This window comes from Lytechinus pictus, chromosome 5 (assembly GCF_037042905.1).
Source record: "Lytechinus pictus isolate F3 Inbred chromosome 5, Lp3.0, whole genome shotgun sequence".
NCBI lineage: Eukaryota > Metazoa > Echinodermata > Echinoidea > Temnopleuroida > Toxopneustidae > Lytechinus > Lytechinus pictus.
The window spans coordinates 45,277,030-45,301,310 of NC_087249.1; the positions used below are offsets into that span (position 1 = coordinate 45,277,030).

The 24,281-nt window shown below is 38.1% G+C and overlaps 1 protein-coding gene across 1 annotated transcript in view; it reads right to left on the reverse strand.

Annotated features, from left to right (window-relative positions):
* Nucleotides 1-23,957, reverse strand: part of LOC129261360 (sodium- and chloride-dependent glycine transporter 1-like) — a 44,159-nt gene extending 20,202 nt beyond the window's left edge. Inside the window, exons 1-2 of the mRNA XM_064099523.1 lie at nt 23,045-23,957; nt 2,147-2,395 (exon numbers count right to left, since the gene is read on the reverse strand). Of these exons, the coding sequence (XP_063955593.1) occupies nt 2,147-2,395; nt 23,045-23,957 (1,162 nt within the window). The remainder of the gene's footprint in view (nt 1-2,146; nt 2,396-23,044) is intronic.
* Nucleotides 23,958-24,281: the final 324 nt, after the last annotated feature.

Sequence of the window (24,281 nt, forward strand, 5' to 3'; positions counted from 1 at the left end):
TGCTGACCCCACTAAATATAATGTACCCAGACAAATTTTTATTTCAGCCAAGATGAATGGGAAATCAGAACAAGTAATAATTAGCTCAAATGGTCATTACAGTCCTTCTGGCAATTTAATACACCAAATCTAAGTTAGACAAAATGAAACATGGATCAAAGGAATAAGCCCAATCGTTCAAAGCCCTTCTGAAAATTAGACCAACATCTAGCGCAATGATTGCAAGGCCATGTGAGCTAATGAATCTCAAAATAGATTCTGAATCAGTGACTCCTAAAATTCCAAATTCTGTGAATTACCCCTTTTGCTTTACATGCTATTTTTGATTTAACCACCTTCTATGATTTGAATCAAGAAGCATTTCGCTTATCACCCAAAATTGTATATCCTCACAATTCCTTTACCTCATAAAGTCTGACTTTCTTGAGAAATTTAAAACATGCTCTGAGCAGGTGAGGAATGGCGTAATATTGACGTCATCCAGCTGACCAAAATAAGAACTTATCTTCCCCCATCTATCCCTGTAAACTATATACGCATAATTATTTCATATGATAGCATCGGGCCTACTTCCTTTGCAGCAGCTATCAAGCAATTTGATGGTTTCAAAGTTAGCATCATCCACAATATAACTATGCTATAGACCGCTGATAACATATGTGATGTATTGGGAGGGGATAGAGGCTTAGGAGCTATCTACAGGGGTAACTTGCCAATTCGTCTATTGCCAACTCGTCCAAACATCGCATGGTCTATTAAACTTCATTTATTCTAATGCCATTCCGTCCATCATCATTTCATCTTTCAACCATTTGGTCTAATAACAATTTGGTCCAATCATCACTTTGTCTAATCACCAGTTCATCCCATAACACTTGGTCTAATACTCATTTTATTTTCATTCATTTTGCCAAATTAACACTTCGTCCAATTACACCAAGTGGCATATGGACTAACTGGCTATTGAACCAACTGGTTATTAGATGAAATAGTGAGTGGACGAAATGGCAATTAGACCATGTGGATAGTGGACGAACTGATGGTAGACCAAATGATAGTAGACAAGTTGGTAATTTGTTTGAAGGTTTGCATGGTGGTATGTACAATCGCTGATGTGGTTTATGGTACACCATGTGAAGTGTTATAGAAACAGTGGATAGAAGAAGAGAAGAAATGGATAGGCAAGAAAGTGGAGATTTGAGAGTAGAGTATTCTTTCTTGAAGGTAGTCCTGAAAAGGACTGTAAACCAGGAAAGATTGATGAGTTGAGAACAGCTTGAGTAGTAGAGCTAGTGAGGAGATGCTGGCTTGAGTCGGCGAGTAGAGATGATGAGTAGTAGAGAGACTCGACGTTTCGGGCAGGTTGACTGTCCGTCTTCAGGAGTGAAGACAGTCAACCTGCCCGAAACGTCGAGTCTCTCTACTACTCATCATCTCTACTTGCCGACTCAAACCAGCATCTCCTCACTAGCTCTACTACTCAAGCTGTTCTCAACTCATCAATCTTTCCTGGTTTACAGTCCTTTTCAGGACTACTTTCAAGAAAGAATACTCTACTCTCAAATCTCCACGTTCTCGCCTATCCATTTCTTCTCTTCTTCTATCCACTGTTTCTATAACACTTCTCATGGTGTACATGGTGTACCATAAACCACATCAGCGAAGTTGGTAATTGGACGAATTGGCATTAGACCATTTGAAAATAAACCCCTATGGGTAGGGCTCGAGAGGGCTCAGATGTAATACGTCAAAATGGTGTTTCCTGACAAGTGTTGTGTTTTCAATTCTCTGACATCCTTTATGGGTTAGCATAGCAACAATGCCAGCTCATGTTTCCAATCAGTGCCGTTTCCTTAAACCCACAATGAGATCGTGGTGAATGATCTCAATCTCGCTTAAAGTGCATTGTGGGGGAGGGAAGGGGTTACGGGATCGATGGGGAATCGCATCAGTAATGAGAAAAGTGGAAGCGAGGGCTGCTACCAAGGAAGCAATTAAAAAATGAGTGTCACATACTTGGTATCAATAAACTATCAAATACAGGTGCAAAGGTGAACCATGATGGGTTACTTGAGGTACCTTGGCAGTAGATAACATCCATATGACTACATGGGACTACTGGTGATGATATCGCCAGTTACCCTACCTGTTGTAGGTTCTATCACCGTAATGTCATCTACTGCTGTTGCCACCCTAACCCCATCTCCTGGTCTGTCAACATTTGTCACGTCGCCATTGATGTCATCTCGGAATGGTGTGATGAGGCTCTGGGCGTGCGCCGGGGCTGGTTCGTGGGCGCCCAAGGAGGATGCATTGCTGGCCAAGGTGGTGTTCACGTAGGTGGCCGAAGGAGACTCCAGCCTCTCATTTGATTCAAACACATCTGTAGCATAGAGGAAAAGATAATAATAATAATCATAATAATAATATTCATATTATTCATTTCTTGTATGGCGCATAATCATGTACAATTTAACATTTCATGGAACTCCTAAAGAGACTTTAGATTTTGTTACTCTGGCTGAAGCCTAGCAGCCTGTTATGGCAGACAAGCATTTCAAGGAACAAATTGCTGCTACACATTTACCTCACATGGGTTGCATGCAGCAGCATGATGGGTCAATATATTTCTGAAGGAAATTACACCATGACTGGGATTCAAAGTCTAGAGACTAATCCATTGGGCCACGACACTCCATCACAATGGTATAAAGATAAAAAAAAAATAAAATGAGATTGAAAAATTCGTAGGTTAGATAACATAGTGGCAAATGAGTCAATTCAACTGTTTTTTTTTTATTTTACAAGAGATAGTTTGAAAAAAAAAAGTTTGTAAGACAAAAACAGCTCATTGTGGAGCACCTGGGACCCTGTCTTTCAAAGAGTTGTGATAGATTTAAATTAAACTTAAATTGATATGATCTATTCTAGTAATTCCTATCTCATAACCAACAACTGGAACTCTTTGCAAGACAGGGCTCTAGAAAACGTTTCATGAATTGACTTCTCAAATGAACTATCCAATAACGTTTGCTTTATCATACAGTTACCACTTTACATCTATGCCAGTATCAAAACCCAGAAATGTTGTCTTTATCAGAAAAAAAAACAATGTTTCTGAAATGCTCCTATAAGGAATGACCTAATCTACAGACATGAACACTTTTAATGTTTCTAATCCATACGAGTATTATCACTGAGCTCTTTGCAACATCTTGATGATATCAATGTTACTAGTAATTTCAGACTTTCAAGGATACCATAACATCCTGGATGCTTTTGCTGAATGTCTACAGTCATGTTATGTAGTCTTACAGAGGATATTTTACCTCGATAGCTTCGACATTAATGTGCAAGTAAGTAAATTAATACTGTAGGCTTTTACAGTCATAAAATTACAGTTTGTCGCATTACATTTGAATTGAACATATCTCTGATAAATGATAAAGCTTTTTTTATTGTAGTATTTTTCTCTTTGTACATCCATTTAGTATCTTATTTCCATTGTTTTCACTCAAGGTAAAAACACACACTTGCCAAACTTATAATAAATCTTTCAAAATAATTATTGTCACTAATTTAAATCTGTAAAGAAAGAGCAGAATCACATTTTCCAGCCTGATCATGATTTTTTTTTCTTTGAAAAGAAATGAATACTAATAGAGTTATGTTAGTAATGTACAAATCACATACGAATGAGAATCATCATCATCGATTAAATGAAGGATCATTTAATCTTATACATTAAAAAAAATCAGGTATACGTGACAAATTCTGCCGAATAGGTCAATATGGGGTTAAAGATTGTGCTTTTACAGACTTCCACATCGGAACTTGGTAAGATCATATATCTCTTTTTGTCTCCAATGTCATTATCAGTGCAACAGATCATATTAACTTTCATTTGTTGGAATTTACAGGTTATTTTTTAAGTTCATAACCACTGAAATGGTGATATCACCTTTCAATTACTGAACTAAAAATAAATGACTCATGCAACAAATTCACACACATATTTAAATATCTCTGGTTTGACATAATTTGTTCTTTTCATGTTGACATTAAAAATATGAAGATATTCATATTTTTTGGGGAGAATATAATGCTTTCTGGTATTTTTTCCTTTTAATTCTGAGCTCTCGAAGAAAGAGAATTATATCTCTGGTTTTGGTCAATGCAACAAACTACAGCCACAGGATGATTGTCACTACAGGCCTTTATGCTTGATGACTTGTAAAGCCAACAAACGATCCAAGAGACTAACTAACTAGAAATGTGGACAGTTCAATCAGAATGAACTCCCTGGACTGGAACAAAGATTATAAACTCCATCTTGAATTAAAATAGAATCAAATAAAGAAAGAATTAAAGCCTGAACTATTGAATTGAGAAGCAGCTTACAGTGTTTCAATCCTCATTCACACTTCAATAATTCTCTTATCTCTCCAACCATTGTGCACTGTTACATTATACTACAGGTGTACATCATAGTATAGGCATATATATATATATATATATATATATATATATATATATATATATATATATATATATACATATATATATATATATATTGTAAAGAAATGGATGAAGAGAACAATGGTAGGCGTAGCTTAAATCAAGGTTCCCCAGAGCTATCTACCCTTTGGAAAAATTGGTGATGCCGAAAAAATGTCCCTGCCGGGAATCGAACCCGGGCCCCCAGCTTTGAACGCCGGTGCCTTAACCACTAGACCACAGAGACGGGTTAGTGGCTAGGGCGACCCCGATCCGATTGACCGTCAGATAGACAGATTTTCGATTGTTGTACATGTATAACTTTACACATTTATATATATATATATATATATATATATATACCCCGGATATATCCTCAGTACATACAGTATGATGGTGTTCAGCTCTATCTGGATTCTTTTGTTCTTATAATTTCTGAATTCATCTCTACAAGCATGGACCTAGGTCAAAGCTAGGTCTAATGTCAATTTGTATAATTACCAACTGGTCTACTCTCATTTGGTCTATCATCAATTCGTCCACTATCCACATGGTCTAAATGCCATTTTGTCCACTCATGCACCATTTCATCTAATAACCAGTTGGTCCAATAGCCATTTGGTCTAATTGGATAAATGTTAATTGGGCAAAATGAATGAAAAGAAAATCGGTATTAGACCAACTGGTTATTAGACGAAATGGTCTTAGACAAACAGGTGATTAGACAAAGTGATTATCAGATCAAATGGTTATTGGACCTAATGATTGTTATACAAAATGTTGATAGACAGAATGGCATTAAGACTAAATGAAGGTAGACCATGTGGTGAGTGGACGAGTTGGCAATAGACGAATCGGCAGTTTACCGCTTGTCCTATAATCCCTATAATTAAATGTTTGTGTGCATATCTACAGTGTTGTCAGTGTAAAACAGGGTGAAATCAGTGTGAATCACACCTTCACATACAGTGACCATACTGTGAACGCTCACACTCCCAATTCCCTGCTCACAATGAAGAGGTGTCGACAGTTGTTTTGAGTCATGGTGAATCACACCTTCACGTAGTGTGACCACACTATGAACACTCCCACTTCACTGCTCACACTGCAGGGGTGTCCACAGTTGCTGTAAGTCATGGTGAATCACACCTTCACATATTATTACTGTGACAACACTGCAAACACTCACACCCCACTTCCCTGCTCACACTGCAGAGGTGTCCACAGTTGCTGTAAGTCATGGTGAATCACACCTTCACATAGTCTGACCACACTGTGAACACTCCTACTTCCCTGCTCACACTGCAGAGGTGTCCACAGTTGCTGTAAGTCATGGTGAATCACACCTTCACACAGTGTGACCACACTGTGAACACTCACACTTCCCTGCTCACACTGCAGAGGTGTCCACAGTTGCTGTAAGTCATGGTGAATCACACCTTCACGTAGTGTGACCACACTGTGAACACTCACACTCCCACTTCCCTGCTCACACTGCAGAGGTGTCCACAGTTGCTGTAAGTCATGGTGAATCACACCTTCACATAGTGTGACCACACTGTGAACATTCACACACCCACTTCCCTGCTCACACTGCAGAGGTATCCACAGTTGCCGTAACACATGGTGAATTAATACATGTTACACCTTCAAATAACCCACACTGCGAACACACAGTGAATACTCAGTACACTGAAGAGGTATACACAGTGTAGAACAGTCACATTGTTAAGTTTGAGTATTTTATCAGTCCTGGTGAAATGCACCTTCACATAACCCACACTGCGAACATTCATGCAGTAGAGGTATCCACATAGTGACATGTCTTCACGTTGTTAAGTTTGAGTTCTTTCACAGTCATAATCTTGACTTACACCTTCATATAGCCAACAAGGTAAACACACTGTGAACACTACTTTGTACAAGTATCCACAGTGTGGAACTGCATTCGCATTATTGAGTTTCACATTGTTGAATTTGAGTATTTTAACAGTCAAGGTGAATTATACCTTCATATAGCCCATACTGTTGAACACTGACATTCTAGAGCAATCCACAGTGTGGAACTGTCTTGTAGCCGCTACATAGGCCCTATGTTGGTGTGTGAATCCCTGCCAGAAAAATAAGTTTTTTTGTGTCCCAAACTGTTTACAGTGTGAAAGAGGGTGAAATCGCTATCACATGGTTAAATTCAAACATTTTTACAGTGTACTTCCTACCTTCACACAACCCACACTTTGAACACACTGTAAACACTCACAGTACAGGCAGATAATTCTACCTCCCATTTCCTTGGTAGAGATGTCTGCAGTCAGTATGGGACTATTATTGATAAGTTTGAGTACCAGTGTAAAATCAAAATTCACATGGCCCACTTAAATGTATGTGAACATACTGTGACCACACTCTCTGTTCCACTGTTCTTATTTTATTTAAAAAAAGATACTTGGCAGTTGGCTGAAAGGAAAGTTTTAAAAATTTCTGGATATAATATGTATTTGTAGCTTTTTATGCAGTCACTAAGCCAGACTATCGTCAAAGGGCCCTTTTTATTCAAAGAATGAGAACATTAAGATTCAAAAGGTATGCCTCATAAATTATGTTCCCTCTAATGCTATCAATGAGAAAATAATCATTCTAAACGATTAAGAAAAATATTTCTACGTCATTTTATCAATTCCCACATTGTGAAAGCATTACTCAATGGCGCGTGTAACATTCAAAATGGCGTCTGTAATATACGTCTGGTGCTTCTCACTTTAATCACGCGCTGCTGTCGCTGGTCCGCCAATTTTCCGCGATGAATTTTGAAACAAATCCATTTCATTTTCTGGGATGAACCCAACACCTGCCATTGTTTGGGTAAGTTTAACTGGGTTTCCTCCGCGGACCAAATCAAATGAATTCATTCGGCCCCGCAATAACAGAAATGGAGTCTTCTAATCTTGTGGACGACAGTCGACTGCCCCCAACTCATCGCGAGTATTAAAACCCCGCGAAAAAGATGCGGCCCGCACTGCGGGAGACTTGAACTTGAATTTAATAATCACAACGGGAGGCTTTAGAGCCGGATTACGATTTTTTCTTCATAAATTCTCTTCTGAGAATATAAAATCCACCCCTCCCCATCACAGAAGGAACGACTGACAAGATTAATTTAGGGGGAAAATTCAACCTCTTTTATCTATTTTTTTTAATAAAAAAAAACACATTTGGATGTTACTCACCCATTTCTCTCCTGCAATAATACTGAACGTTATCTTCCATATTATAATCCCGTTTAATCATGAAACTTTCCCCCTTCAAATTCAAAACATAGCTCGATTGGTAACAGCAGATCTAACAACCAAATGGCATGGAAGTCCAATCTAGTTTCATTCCTTTTTACTCCCTTGTCTTCACAGGCGTCATGACTGAAAAGGTTGAACGGTTAAACGACTTAAAGAGTTAAATACGTAAAATCAGTATCGATGAGGAAACTCCGCTTAAGTCAATCCAGTTCAACATCCAGCCTCACGAATGAGCTCAAGATTCATGATGTTTCTATCATGCCAGTTTATTGGCGACATAACCTGCTATCCTTCACTCGTTATGCTTTTAAAAACAACAAAATACACAGCCTTCGGATGATAACAACATCATGTTTTTTTTCTCGAATCATTGTCATGGAGGGGAAGTTTAGGTTATTGGACAAGCCGTCTGCTTTCCAGAACTTCTGCCAACTGGGAGAGGAAATCACCCAACTTGGCTAAGGTCGGTGGCAGACTGACATTTTCATCATCATCATCACTGCCATAAAGCACGGGAGAGTTGGTTTCCGACGGAAGGTAGTTGCCGAGTTTTAAAATTGAAGATTTGGGAGGTTCTACCCCCGTGGTTTTACTGTGCAAATGCTGCACCAAACTAAACTTATCGTCATGAGGTTTAGTCCCGAGTTTTACACCAAAATTATTGCGGGAGTTTATAGTTTCAACTTTCAAATGGAATGCGCAGCCATTGGTTACAATTATTTGCAATTTGGAATAAAGTTGTTCCAGGTGACTCCTGCAACAGTCTTCGACCACAAATTATACTACTCGAGTCCCCTCGAGCGAACGCTGCAAAATACTTGCCAACACATAACCATGATAACTGGTTTCCAAGCGAAGGCGTCTTGGTTGCTGGGTTAGGACTTAAAAGTTGAAATAATTAAGGCACTGTGCCAAATTTGCATTCCCTGGTCAGGCCAATTGATAATGTGCGGCGATCTTGGGGGGGGGGGGGGCAGGGGGACGTGTGTCCCACCCTCGAATAGTAGCATATGAGCGAAAGCCCATCACCAAACACCCATCCCCAACATTAAAACTCACGAAATCGTTACGTATGCAATAAATTCTTCCATAACTTTTTGTTACCATCTTCAACATTAACAAGAGGCCTACGAAAAATAAATAACAAAACGACATGCTGTGCTAAGAGAAGACCTCCACGGCAAGAGCTTTCCATCGAACATCACAGATGATGCTGATCACGATAAAAAAGACCCCTGTTGCATAGCAACATCCATCACCATACCTAAGATTATAGATACTAAAAATACGTGGTGTTAGTCTATACTAACATGAAATTCGGTAGCAAATTACATCGAGATGAGTCTTTGGAAGACGGATCATTGGCCATGAATCATGTTACGCCCTCTACGACCTCTCCCGGATACCATGACTTGAACTGCGATGAAAGCGATGAAATGTTTTCACTCTATCAGTGATATGGGATATACTACAGTCAGAGAAGCACCTCCCTGCTATGATATTCCCAAACTATTTAGCCTTTTCACATAGGATGAATAAACCTTCAAAGATAATTGAATCCTTGTTTTATTACCCTTGGGGCGAACGTGAACTCTTGCTTGGGAGAGCGGACAGCAAAGATGATGCCTATAACTTGTGCATTTAATCTAATTTATTTCGGGATGTCCGTTCCGCGTTCCAATCATTCCAGCCCACGTTCCAGCCTCTTCCAGTTGAAGTGATTAGTGAAAGTTTGCCTACTTTAATTTGCGAGAAGATGACCAGATTGACTAGCTCGATGTGGTGGCGTTCAACATCGAGGTTTCGATGAGGAAGTGAAGTTGGGAATAGAAACTTGCCAATATTGGTCTATCCCCATTTTTGTAATACGTTTTGGTCTATAATAGCGTATTGTAGCATCCACTTCGCAGACGCTTTCTGCAACGTTGAGAAATCTATGGAAAATGTCCGTCAAATCACAATGGATATAGATTAGAGGTCATTGTCGAAAGTTGGTGGACCGCGGGACAGCATTTCGTCTTAAGATTTAAATCGGACAAGACAGTGCAAACATGTCGTTTGTCCAGAGTCCAGGGCGACATTGCTGTTTTCATTCACCGGTTTTCGACAAAGGCTAAGTTGTCATAAGGGCTTTTGACAATAGATTTTCTGCGTTATAGAAAGCGTATGCGAAGTGATTGCTAAAATACCACATTCGTGTACTATAAGTAGGTCTAAAAGTTAAACCAAGTACATGTAAACGCCTTGCCAAAGGACACGAGTGTCATGGTGGGATTCGAACCCCGGACTTGGTGCTTCAAAGTCGGGAGACTGATCCACTGTGCCACAACCCCTTCTTGGCATCACAACAACAAATCAAAACACCCCCAACATGACGAAATGTCAATATTATGAGTCTGACGTTCGTACCTTGGAATTGATATTTTTAGATCTTCTCGATCTCTCAAATTATTCATCAGGAACAATGACAATTACTGTGATTTGGAACGAACATTATTTTTTTTTGTCGCACGATGTGCATAGGCCTATAAAGACAACAAGATGGAAGCGAGAGTCTGTCGGGAAGATGGTTGGAGACAGTGAGGACAGAGCCCTCAGAACTGCATTTATTTTTATGATCTATTTTTTTTTCCATTCAAAGGTCACTTCACAGTCAAAAGGTGAACTTGATATACTTTGTATGAAGTCTACATGATATAATTTCAATGGAAATCAATACATGGGGGCAAAAAACACATTCAAATACGAAGTTAGGGGAGTTTGAATGTAAAAATATTCAAATTGTGAAGGCACACTGATAACGTGGATAATGATGATGAAGTTACGTATAAAGCCCGGTGCACACCGCACGATCCCACACGATGGCACTTTGCATAAAATCTGATAGATAAAAGAAGTAAGATAATTTAAAGTTCGGCACTATGCTAGGAATACTAAAATCAGAATTCTGTTTTACTGAAAGCCTTTTGGTCAGAGCAAAGTTAAAATCGGCTTCAAGTCACAGCCGATGATGACGTCATTACGATTTAGAATTAAAATCGATTTATTCCTCGTGGAGGCTCGATTGGAATTTCGATTTTAATTATTTTGATATTCGTATTTCGCAACAGTATTCAGAACTTAAATCGTTTAGGCCTTTATGGGTTGGAATGTTCACACAAAAAGCTATAAGAATTTCTTTGAAAATCAGACCGCGTAGTGTTGTGCCGGGTTTAATACCTCGTTCCCAATGTAACGATCCGCGCCACGATTGAAACCGTATAGTCTTTCTCGTGGGGGTAACCGTAGAGATAGTGTTACATTGTATCAGATCATAGCAGATAGTTGTGGCAATCATATTGACCGTATAATTTTTAAACGGTTTATTGTTGATGTTTTTTTGCGATTGGTTACGAAAGGTCAACCATGGCTTTATGAAGTTCGCAAGACTGTAAGAACGAGGTATAAGGAGTTCGAAGAGTTCGCAGAGATACAATACCGACTCGATGTGCATGTGCGGGTTTTTTTACAACTCCACGTGAATTGCTCCTAATTGTAAATTTACTGACCTACTCATCATGACGACTACTGCCTTTAATTCCTTTTTTTTAAACCACGGTTATGAATATAATGAGAATCGGATACAGCCCTGCCTTTTGGTGAAATTTCGTCTAGGCGGGTTCAATAGACTTGAATGTCACGACATTCGCGCTTCCTCCAAGAGCGATGTTTCCAAAAGAATCTGATGAAACTTTGGCATGATGTTAACTACCATGGAAACATGGCTCAGCAGCCAATCACAATCAAGGTTTTCATTGTAAGTTGCATTAATTACAAAGTTACCATTATCATAACACATTGTTTACTTTATGACTTTTAGGAGTTATTTCAGATACTTTTTTTTAGAAGTTAAGACAAACAGGAGGATCTAGAAATTAATATTTTTGTATTTGATGGCGAAAAATATATACAAAAAAGACCGCATTGGGGCAGATATCACGGAGGTTAAGACTTAAGAAACAGACTTGGGAGGAAAAAAAAGTAAACATAAACTATACCAAGTCCATCCCAAATTAGTCACGTTAGTTATTATCAGAGAGAGAGAAAAAAAAATCACCTCAGCCTTTCAACATTTCATAATGCTATTTTGAAGATTAATGATCACTTGATCAGGGAAAAGTTCACCCTGACAAAAAATATCGTAAATAAGCAGAGAAAATAATTAAAAGTATTGATATTGGTGAAGGTTTGAGGAAAATCCATCAAAGATTAAAGAAATATCTTGTAAACAAAATCAATGAAATGTCATTTTCTAAAAAAAAAAATTGTTTTGATTGTACCTTTCATAGACCTATATCAACAGAATAATAATTCTACACATGGTCCTGAAAGAAAAAAAATAGTCGTCATGAAAAAAAATGACATTTATGCATTTCGTATAACGTAAGGGGCAGCTGCTCGCATAATTATAATCATAAACTTAAAATTCTAATAACTTCCTAAATCTTTGATGAATTTTTTTCTGAAACCTACACCAATAATATCTTCTTTTTTTTTATAGTACTTTAATAGTAAAATTCTAGTGGGGGTGAACTTACCGATTTATTTTCATTTGGTCCAAGGCCAATTTGTCCAATTGCCAACTCGTCTACTATCATTTGGTCTACCATCAGTTCGTCCAATATCCACATGGTCTAATTGCCATTTCGTCCACTCACCATTTTGTGTAATAACCATTTACAATAGCCATTTAGTCCATATACCATTTGGTCTAATTAGACTAAGTGTTAAGGCAAAATAAATGAAAATACAACGAATATTAGACCAACTTTTTTATGAGACGAAATGGTCATAGACGAACTGGTGATTAGACGAAGCGATGATTGGACCAAATGGTTGTTAGACGAGATGTTGACGGACGGAATGGCATTAGACTCAATGAAGGTAGACCGTGTAGTGAGTGGACGAGTTGGCAATGGACGAATCGGCACTTTATCGAACTTACCCTTTAAATTCGCATTAAATCTCCATTTTTTGTTTAACGGAGGTTTCAATTTACAGGGTAGCACGGTCGATTTCCAATATCATGATTCATTGGGAGTAAACGACCCTACTGAATTTTCTTGGGAGGTGTGTTTTCTCACTAAATCTATTTCTTTTAAATCATTGTTCTTTCCTATATACGAGCAGCACGCCTCAATATCTAATGATTATCATATATCTAGTATTACAATTACCGACCTCCCAAAGACCCAAAGAAATGTATTTATTTATCGGAATTCGAACAGCAAGGCTCCTTATCTTTCGTTATATTAATTTCAATGAAATATCAAATGCGGATGGATGGAAAATCACCAAAAATAGACCGTGAATGCACAAAACTTCTCTGAATAAATATCCAGTATCACATTCTTGTCATTTTGAATACGGCGTTATTTAATCCCTGAACTTCGCGGAGCGAATATCTCCCTAATGGCGCATCACTAACGCACTTTCGTTCATTAGTATAGACTGCCGACTGTTTCTTAGCCCGGTAACAATGCACCTATTTACAAGACCTGTATCTGTACATACATGTATAATGAAACAATCACTGTTGCCATGTCTGGCAAGCTGTATAGAATTTGAGTTGTTTTCTTTAAAAAGTAAATGTGTTTGCATAATATGTTTGGAGCATTATCGTGCGCTATTCCCTTTTCCCGCTCCGAATATTGCTGGATTGTTGGGAATAATTTGATATTTCTAATAGCAAAATTCAAAAGTAGGAGAAATTACGATCATGGAAAAAGACCCGAATCGTGCATTCAGGGTAAAGCGCTGGTACGTTGCGAGTAATTCGGGACTCGAGATGGCGCCATATGCCACTCATGGGTGTGCCACTTTGCCTTTAAAATCCCCTCTCATAGTACCTACCAGCAATATGCATTTATCATGAGGTTACTATCTAGCGGTCAGTGACATCCTCTCATATACAGGCCTGAACTCTTTAAATTCGTGTTTGAATATCAATCAAAAGTAAAACAAGAGGTATGATTCTAAAACAATGTAGAGGCCATCGCAAAAACAAGGCCAGGGCATTCATTGTACATCCATGGTCATGACCAGTGAACAAAAATCTTAAATGAATGACCCGAGTTGAGAAGCGCAAGGTGTCGTGGTCGTGGGAAATAATTTCCAAAACCGGGAGGTTTTATTATCAAATTGAAGAGCAAAAGTCATAGACGAAAAAAGGGGAAATATACAAAGGAAAAACATGCATACGGGCCGGGAATAAATACTAGATTGTTTTGACTTTATATTCTATTCTAATTCATTCAAGGGACTAATCTGAGCCGAAGCTTCCGAGAGTTTATGAAGGGGATGTTCCCCTCCGTTCATGTCCGTTTAACTAGGTCAATGGTTTAACACACTCGAACACTTCTGTACATACCCTTGCACTAAAAAAAAAGGTTTACCCAATATTTTGTAAATTTTACGCAATGTTGGTTGAAATAGCCCAATATGGGGGTAAAAAATATACCCAGCAAACATACATGTTCCCTTTCTACCCAATATTGGGTAAAATTTTACTCAAGTGTTTCTAGAGTGTGGTTTTTCGCACAATGCAAGAGTCTGAAGCTGGAGACTAGACTTTGAGTTTGTCGTCGAGTCTCCACCGTAGACATATTCGTTTAAGAGTAAACTTTTAGTGTGAAAACCCTCTCGGAGAAGATACAATATAGGGATTTTTCGCAACAGCAACGCAGACACTTTCTGAAAGGCAGAGAATCTATTATCAAATGTTCATGAAAATGAGGTCTTTGTCGAGGGTCAGTGAATCGAAACAGCAGTTTCGTCAGTGACTCTGGACAAAGGACATATTCCGATTTGTCGTCAGCTCTGAAACGTCGGACGGAACTGCTGTTCCGCATTCACCACCCCTCGACAAAGACTTCATCGTGATTTTACTTGCATTCTCAATACATTTTGCTGCGTCGCTGTCGCAACGCAGAGCGAAAACTCGGTAATGTCGCCCAGGGAAGACCATCGACACTTTGGCTCTATCAATAGTGCATGAACTCATAACAGAAGCCCACAATGTCACGTTAATGGGCCATCATTACTGATGATTGACTACTGATTACTTTTTAATTACTCTACTCAACATTCCAAACTATGCCTGTCACGAAATGACTTTCCCCTTTCCCTACAATATGAACTTCGTCTGGTTTCGTGTACATGTATATCCAGATGCATCTATGCCATGCATCCAATATTATCAATTGACCAAGGGTTTATGGACAGTCTGACACTGAGTTTATGACTGTAACTGGGAAACCAATGGATATATCATGATGCAAGCATGCAAGAATGTACACGAAAAAGATGTTAATAATGTCATGAAAAACGTGAAAGTGGGATGCGTTAATACAGGTTCCCTCATTTTGTAATGGGAATATTACGTGGATCTTCTTAATTTCCTCCATTCATTCAAATAAACATTCTCCCATTTTCAGAAAATATCTTTTTTTAAATATAAATCATACAAAATCATTTGTCATCAAAGAGTGCAAATATGACAGATTTGTTTTAAAAAGGCGTTATTCCATAATAGCAAAAGTTTGTTCTCTGATATTATCGTCCTCCACATTAACGCCATACAACATGTACAAGGTACACTCCCTATACTCTCAACATTTTGGAGTCGAGTCGATCCGCAGTACAAACACCATATTTTTAAATCATGACAGACTTATTCCATGACTAAGGCTATAATAAAAGTAATTAATCTGAACGATTAATTGTAGGGAAAATGAAATAAAAATAAAATTCTGTGTTAAACTCAGAATAATAGCAATTTCAGATAATATACAAATGGACGACTTGTCATTCCCACACACAACAGTTTCATTTTCAATGCGGCTAATTTGAAACCATCACTGCTATGTACGTGAGGAGATTACAACTCCTTGAAACTCAAAATTAAAAACTTCCCTTTTGTGGTTCAAAATTTTCCCAATTTTTCTCCAATTCTTTAATACGATTTCCCATTTGGGTTAGGTTTCCTATAACAACCCTTGGTTGAATAATTAACTTCTACACTCTAAGAAATATTGGGTAAAAGTGCTCCATGAGGGTAATATGTCCAACCAACATCGGGCATTTTGGGGGGCATTTTTATTTATCCAGTAAGATGAAAACTTTGCCCATTATACAGTAATTGACGCTTATTTTTCAATCTTACTGGACAATATGCTTCCCGCATTGGGTAAATTACTGCCCCAAATTGGTTGAACACATATTTACCCTCGTGGTGGTAAAAAGTTTACCCAATATTTATTACACTACATGTAGGTGGCGGAATTTCCGAATCCGCGTGATCGTAATCATAATAAACTTCAAAATGTAATCATTCATTAAAACAATTAAATAAAACACATTCGATTACCCAACGTCGCTTTAATTTTCAAACGACTGTTGTATATCGAGTCACTCTGCCGACCACCGCCGTGTTGAATTTCTTGAAACAAAATGCTCGGCAATTAATCTTCGGAGCAATACACACTGCCAACGATCTCCGGCGCATAATATCAGTAACCTGCATGCGACCACACCCATAAGAAGTTCGAATTAAGTCGTTCTTCTCAAATTATCGTCTCGGAAAGCTCCACTTAGTTTAGTTAGTTGTGTTATTTTCATGTTCAAGTATGAATAATCGCTTTGAATTATTATGATTTTAACAGGCGTTCAGCTGGTCACTGCATTCAGGGAATGACAGAATAACAGTAATTAGTTTGTTTATAGCACGGTTATTCACATCTATATATTATCGGTTTATTACATCAAGCTTCCGTTGTGTGAGTCCTTCAATGAGATTTTGTTTAGTAATGCAGTATTATAACTTACATATTATTTTCATAATTCATAAAGGCAATATTACAACCTTAACTGGCCCACAACTACCATTTCACCGCAATAGTTTCTACCGCAAACTATAAATATAAGGAAGAAGACCCGATGTGATCAAATACATGAACATGATTAGGACTTTTTAGAGATTTAACAAAACTTTTGCATCTTGTTTAATACCAAAACTGAAAATACATTGTAGGCTTTAACTATCAAAGTAAAATTAACCCCTTGATAGAATTTATAGTGTTAACTTACGTTTGATTTAGCTTTTATTGTTTATTCGAATCAACCTGTTGTATGGAGGATTTGGTCATGCTACGAAGCATTCATACATTTAATATGTAGGCCTATACGTGTATCTTATATAATTTGAATATTGATTAAAGCTTTATTTTATATTTTCCGTAATCACATTAAAATCTCGCCGATATTCTGTGATAATCTTTTGAGTAGAAAGGAACTGACTAGAAGCTCGGAGATTGGCGCGAGATTTCCTGTGCTTCCTTTACAGAAAACTCCATGATCAATTTCCTTTCCCATTTCATTTTTGCTTCTTTAAGGATGCCATAAGGTCAATCCAGGTGAAGCCCTGGGCCCTGGAACATCAATGTTAGCAATATTGATTGTTAGGTTGATTGCTATTTTACTGATTGCATTGATTGTTGTGTATGCTAAATCGTAAAAATCAGGCCCACCATCAATATCGATAACCTCGATGTTACTGGGCCCTGACTATATTGGATTTTGAATAACATCCTGAATACATCACTCCGGGTCCTGTTGCATAAAAAGTTACTATAACGGTAACTTTGTCAAGCATGCAGTGGTAACTAATTGCATGGAATCCTTGATTCTCATTGGCTGTTGATCATCGTTACCATGGTAGTATACCACTGGATGGCAAAGTTACCATAATGGTATAACTTTTATGAAATAGGGCCCTGATTCGAATAAACAAACAGCCAAACAATGTAACTAATCATTTTATATATTATGATATGTATTATCATGATTATGTTAAGTATATCGCCTCTATGCAACTGCATTGTGGAGAACGAACACGAGTGAGAAGGGATGAGCTGTTGATGTCACACTCATTATTATCATTCATTGTATTACAAATAAAAGCAAAAATATTTTAATTTCATAGATTTTATAAGTTGAAGTTCAAGCTCTCTAACTTACGACTGAAATATTTCAGCATGTGGGGGTATTGGAGAACAAATCATTTATAACTGAAATGTCATAATTGTTCCAAGCAACAATATGCGCAAGGAATTAAGAATAAGCAGGCCTCGTTTATGTCGTCGATTCCCTCAATATTTTGCTTTTATTCCACTATATCTAAATTAAATGCATTCTTTCAATATAAGTTTTTCATGAGATTTTCAGCGTTGTACTTGATTTTACTTGATTTTTGTTGAATAAAATAGGTTTTTGAGGATAACTAGACCTTTAAAAGGATTAGCGCGATAGGAAACCATAGAAACCTTTCCTAATTTACTCTTTTCAACTTTGAGATTTTGCAAAACGAAGGTGACTGGCACTGTTATAAGTGCCTCCATTTCTGTTTTCCCAATGGACTCGCCGTGGTAAATTGAACGAATTTGGGCAAGGATTCCCCCCTCAAATTCGCTTTATTTGAACGAAAGGGAGCTGGAGCACTCATTGAAAGGGGCATAATAATGCTATTTGTATTTGGAAACCGGTAGGGAACCGTGGGAAAATACAACGGGACTCCCACAACGGAGTTGAACACGTCTTCAAAATCTGTATTCGTTTCCAATGCGAAGTCGCGGAGATACCTCCATGGCTATGCATGCCACCAGCATTTACTTCTTGCGAGACGTTGTAACGGTATGTCGGAGACGAGGTCAAGCATTTCTTGACAGTTTGAGTGGATCTTCAATTTGTCTTTATCTTTCCTCAATAATCAGCCTTCGTGTAATCCCTTTTGGTTTGCAGGCAATGTTGCGTTACAAGGAAAAGGTTGAGTGAACAATAGTTAATATCTCCTCCAAAGTCACTGTCAAATAATATCAAATGTGCGCATCACCGGGGTACCAATGCCCCCCCCCCAAAAAAAAAAAAAGTTCCACGGCCAGGAAAAGGGAGAAGCAAAGCAAACTGGGCGAGATGTGATTTGTTTTATATTCCAGCAATGGCAAAAAGTTTTGTTCGCTCGCGACTGACCTTTATACACGTTTTCCCCCTAAGATTTCAGTGTTTTTATCAGTGAATAAATTATATAATTAGTAACTGTTCTCTTTTGATAACTTAAAATATTTCAATTTGATTCATATTATCATTTAAGTAAAAATATATGTTTATTTATATTACTAAGCATTGTTATCTTTGACTTAGATTTTGACTTTATTTTCATGTATGATATGATGATATATGTTGTTCTTTATGTTTTCATCAGGTCATTGATGAAAAACAGTTTTATGCTGATCTTTTGTACCTGAATAAATATGTTCTAATGAATAAATAAATAAAGATGTTGGCTCATATCCTGGTACTAAATCTCTACAGCGAGGTTAATTATAGAAAAGCTAATGAACCAGAAATCGATTGAACAGTGGAGTTTGTGAAAAGGTAACGCATTGTATATCCAGCTGGACGAGAGAATTAAGTGAATGAACTATTATCAACGTAAATAATATCAACATTATTTTTCCACATAGGAGTATGGTATGGTTTAATTGATCGAGTTTCGTTATCTTGGACCTCTAGGAAGAACGGATAAATTATATCGATGGATCTGAATAGTGATAGCTTTTTCTTTTCACCTGCAGTATTCTCATCTGTATTTCATTTTTTGTACACTGTACAATTTTTTATTTTTATACGGTAAATAAATAAAAAATGGAACCAAACCACATATGAATTTGTGCATTATAGGGCAATTCCATAAAATAGTCAACCTTTTGTACGTCCGACCCCCATTTTTCTCAATTTTTACTTCCTTTCATAAACTGACTACCTCATGGTCATTTGAGAGCATTACAGACTGCCAAAAGATCAAGAAATCAGAGACAGAAAATTTCATTAAAGTCCCACAAAATAGGGGATCAGACGTACATATTTTATAGAATTGCCCATTTGCAAATATAGTCTAAATATAAATATAGTCTAGGATATGATTATTCATATTGTAGCATCCCCGGAAATTAAACAAGATTCCGAACACATATTTCGTAATCCCTGTCTGTACGAGATCGTTTTTCACATACAACTGAGATTCACCCTGTCCCTTTCCATTAGTTTCAACAGCTAGAGGACGAAAACTTCCTCGAATTATTTCTGATGAAATTTATAGTCTTTGGCATCTCTTTGTCAGAATTCTAAAGGAAACTTTACCGAAAGGGACGCACCGCATTGATACAGATCTTGGGGCGCACAGCATGAAGAGGAGTCCCTGTCTTATCGCGGTAAATCTCCAGTTTTTTTCTATAGAAAAAAAGCTTTGAACAGACAGAAAATAACTGTGTGGAAGTTTACCGAATTACAAAGCCCCCCCCCCCCCTCCCAGAAAAAAAGTTGTAGAATAAATGTTAAAAAAATAATAATGAACAAATAAATTTTATGGAAAAAATGGAAATTAATAATTTACCAAAAAAATAAATTGATAGAACCAAATTTTAGCTTCCCTCCTCCAAGGCTTCCTGGTATAAGCCAACATGGGAAATCCAGAATTGACCGGAAGGTGGTGTACAAAAATTTTATGCCAAGCAAAATACACAAAATCATAAAAATATAATTACCCCCACCCCAAAATAAAAAGTATCGGGGCAAGGACCCCTCACCGCCACCCCCCCCCCCCCCCCGAATTCACACTTTATGCTAGAGCACATCGGTTTAAACTTGATACAGCGTGTATCAATCTTCACCTTACACGATGATCCAATTAAGCTTTCATCTTGAAATATGCCGGGGTTCCACAAAGGCTGTTTTAGCTGAAGCTACTGGAAGATGAGTAAGCGTTAAACGTCTGTTGGTTACGCCTTGCGCTTCCCTAATAGCATTCATTAATAAAGTTATTAGATATGCAAACATCTCCCTGACTCAACACCAACTTATTGAATTTGCCCATAATAGTAGGCCTATACCAAATACATCGCCCGAACACGCATCGTAATACGAAAACACATACACGTACAGTAGGAAACGTCAGCGAATATGAATACATGTAGGCGGCATCGTAGGCAAGCAAAAACGGGAAAATGTTATTTTGATGTTTAGAAAAATCCAACAAAGAATGGAGAGTGTAGCAGAAAATCATGTTACGATGTCATGAAAATCAGAAACTGGGTGATAAAAATCAGTGATCAGAAATGTAATGCGACAAGAAAATGAGGGGGCCAGACATGATGTATGTGGCAAAAGTACCAGAAAGCTACGAGCGAGCGAGCGAGCGAGCGAAGCAAGCAAGCAAAATGTTTACCCTTATCAGAACAAAAATATTGACCTTTTTGAAAGAATACGATATGATATACCAAAAATAGAATCATATTTCATCAATATCCTTTCCTTTTCTCCCTTTAGTCATGATTTTTTTTAAATCTTTTATTTATTTATTATTTATTTATTTATTTATTTATTAATAGAAATGGTGAGATAAGATGTCAGATAACGAGGGTTTGAAAGGGTAGAACAAAATGAACAAAACTACAAGAGATACAAGAACGTTTAGAAGCGAGAGGGTTAAGAAAATTCTGGCAAAAATATGAAGTAGACAATCATAAGATTATTGACAGGTGTCAATAATGACGGGTCGTAACAGGTCTTTTGAGTCGGTAGCATTTGTTTTGGGTTTTCTTATAATTAATAACAGGTAAACCGAATCCCCAAGTCCTAATAAGGCTATGTTCCGAAGGGACCTAATAATGAAATGGTTAATCCATAGCAAAAACCTTGTACAGTTACGTATCAGAATCAAAATTGAAATCTGTAAAAAAAAATATGATAATAATAATAAATATTGTGTTATACTGTACGCCATTGGTAAGGTAAGATAATCTCATTTCATTCACTTAACTTTCCAATCAAACTACCAACCGAAATTCCAACAGTATAAGGTAATTAATACTACCATTAAAATCATTGAACTCTTGAAGCATTTACAGGTTACTCCAGACTGCGACCTTTCAATGGCCAGGGTAGCAGGATGGCATTATATCCTGTACCTGCTTACAGGGACCGCTGGGGGAAATTACCCCACGCTGCTTACAGGCAAACCAACAAGACACCATAGGGCGATGGACTCGGACTCCGGGGCACGTTTCACAAAACCGTTGCGGGGATAAGTTCATGAACCTTGCAGAAACAAGTGTTAATTCTATCACGTGCGCTTCTAAGATTTGTAAATGTACGTTACCTGTACAAGGACAGGGATACCTAGGCTATTGTTTGATGTCAATCATAAATGCACCATACATTTTCAAAGTGTGTGAGAGGTCAGACAACTGGGTATTACCAGGTTGGGTACTACCAGCTCCCTGGTAGCATTGATATTAAGTTACGAACATGTGTTTGTGAAACATATAAGGGAATCTAAATACACGTGTGCCGGCTGAATGTAAAATTATTCAAAGTGGTGAGGGATAATACTGATTTAACAACCCTTCATCATCTTTGAAACTATGTGATTATAATAATAATAATAATCCGCTTTTATATAGCGCTTAACACATCGGAACGACGTGTCTAACGGCTTTACAGATGGGCTTTAAATGTAATGTTACCCCGGTCATCGGATTCAATCAGGAATTCCCGCACACAATGTGTGCACATCCTCACTCCCTGGGGAGTATTCCATAAACAATTAGAATATTACAACAACAATAATAAAAACAAATTACCATTAAGAATTGTATACATGACCACGCTACACAGCCCATGTGACAATTGTGTGATGTGCTTTTTTGTAAAATCAACAAAGACTGTAAAAGTGTTGTAAAACTTTTTCCTTTGCTCACTGGTCTACATTTTACTTTCAAAGGGTGAATATTGAACATCCAGTTTTGCTCAAAAGGTAGTGAACCCCTTCACAAAATACACTCCTTCATGCTAAGTGTTGAATGTAGATAACTACAATGTTTGGCGAGCCCAAAGAAACACATTTTATCTAACGTAATATTTTATCACCATCAAATATCGAAAACGTGGCAGAACCTGAACACTTTATTGTATGTTCATTTTCTGGTTGGTTTCACTAACTTTTGAGCACCACTGTAGATGTTAAACTTACATGTATTGTCAGAAAATACTTGCTGAGCCATGTGGTGAGCCACGATGGAGAAGCAATAGTGTTCTAAGATTACAAATCCACAGGAAGCTTTAAAGGAAGAGAGAAGAGACAAAGAAAGTGTCATTAACCATACCTGCATCTTCGTCCTCGTCCTCAACATGGGCACCTACATGTACATCTAGATCCAAGGAACCCTCAGTCATAGCACCAGCCTCCACTTCAGTATCTAAAGCCCCGTCATCGCTGAGCAATAGTTGCTGCTCCTCCTCCCCTACAGCTCCCAACCGTCCATCAGGTTCATCTTGCACAGCAGGCTCCTGCTGCCTTAATGGCTCTGGTTCCTGAAGCAACGGCTGTGGTTCCTGCAGTGATTGCTCTGGCTCCTGCGGTAACGGTTCCTGCTCCTGCTGCAAGGGCTCCGTTTCTGGATTCTCCACCGGAAACTGTTCTCCTTCGCTTCCACCAAGATCCATTTCAGCTCCCAGTGGGATGTAACGATCCGTGAGCTGTTGGTGATCAGGTACCTCAATGTCGAGATCCAGTGATCCTTCTGTGGCGATGTCACCACCTTGTTCAACTTCAAGGTCGAGCGAACCTTCTGTCGCAATATCAACGTCATTGTCCAGGAAACCTTCACCAGTGTTGATATCTTCTGGAGGTTCTTCCACCACAGGTGTATCATCAACGAGAGGAATAGCCTCCTGAGCTTCCGGCTCGCCTTCATCCTCCTCATGCAACTCAATATCGGGATCATTCTGAATAGGACTATCCCCTTCTCCTTCTCTGTCTCCTTCTTCTTCTTCTTCAGGTGGTGCTGACCAGATCGCTTCGCTCAACCCAACATTTGAAGATCTGTTGAGCTCGTTGAGCTGTGCGTCGAACTCTGCTTCGAGGTCCATGTCCATGCCGTTGCTGTAGTGTTCCTCGCCGCCACCGTTGGCGATGGCAGGCTCAATCTCCTCCACGTCTTTCACTTTGTTGGCATTTACCTCCATCCCGTACTCGCCATCGAAATCCATACTAACGGGATAGTCTCCCCCGTCCATGGCTGGTCTTCACGTGGGGTAAGTGCGTCTCAGCTTATATCTGCAAAATATGATAAAAGAAATACATTAGGCTCGAAAATTAGGCAAAAACCTACATCGCTAGAAGACACCTATAAAACAATGACAAACATTTTCTTCATATATACCCTCAGTTTGAGTCATATGAGTATTTATTCTTGAAGCATTGTTTCCTTGACATCACATGATGAACAAAATTCCCAAGCACTCAAGATTATATTTTGAAGTTAATTTTATAAAAAGGCTAAGGATTCAACTTCAAGTAGAATCAATTTGCTTTCCTTTCTTGTCTTTTACTTCTAGTTC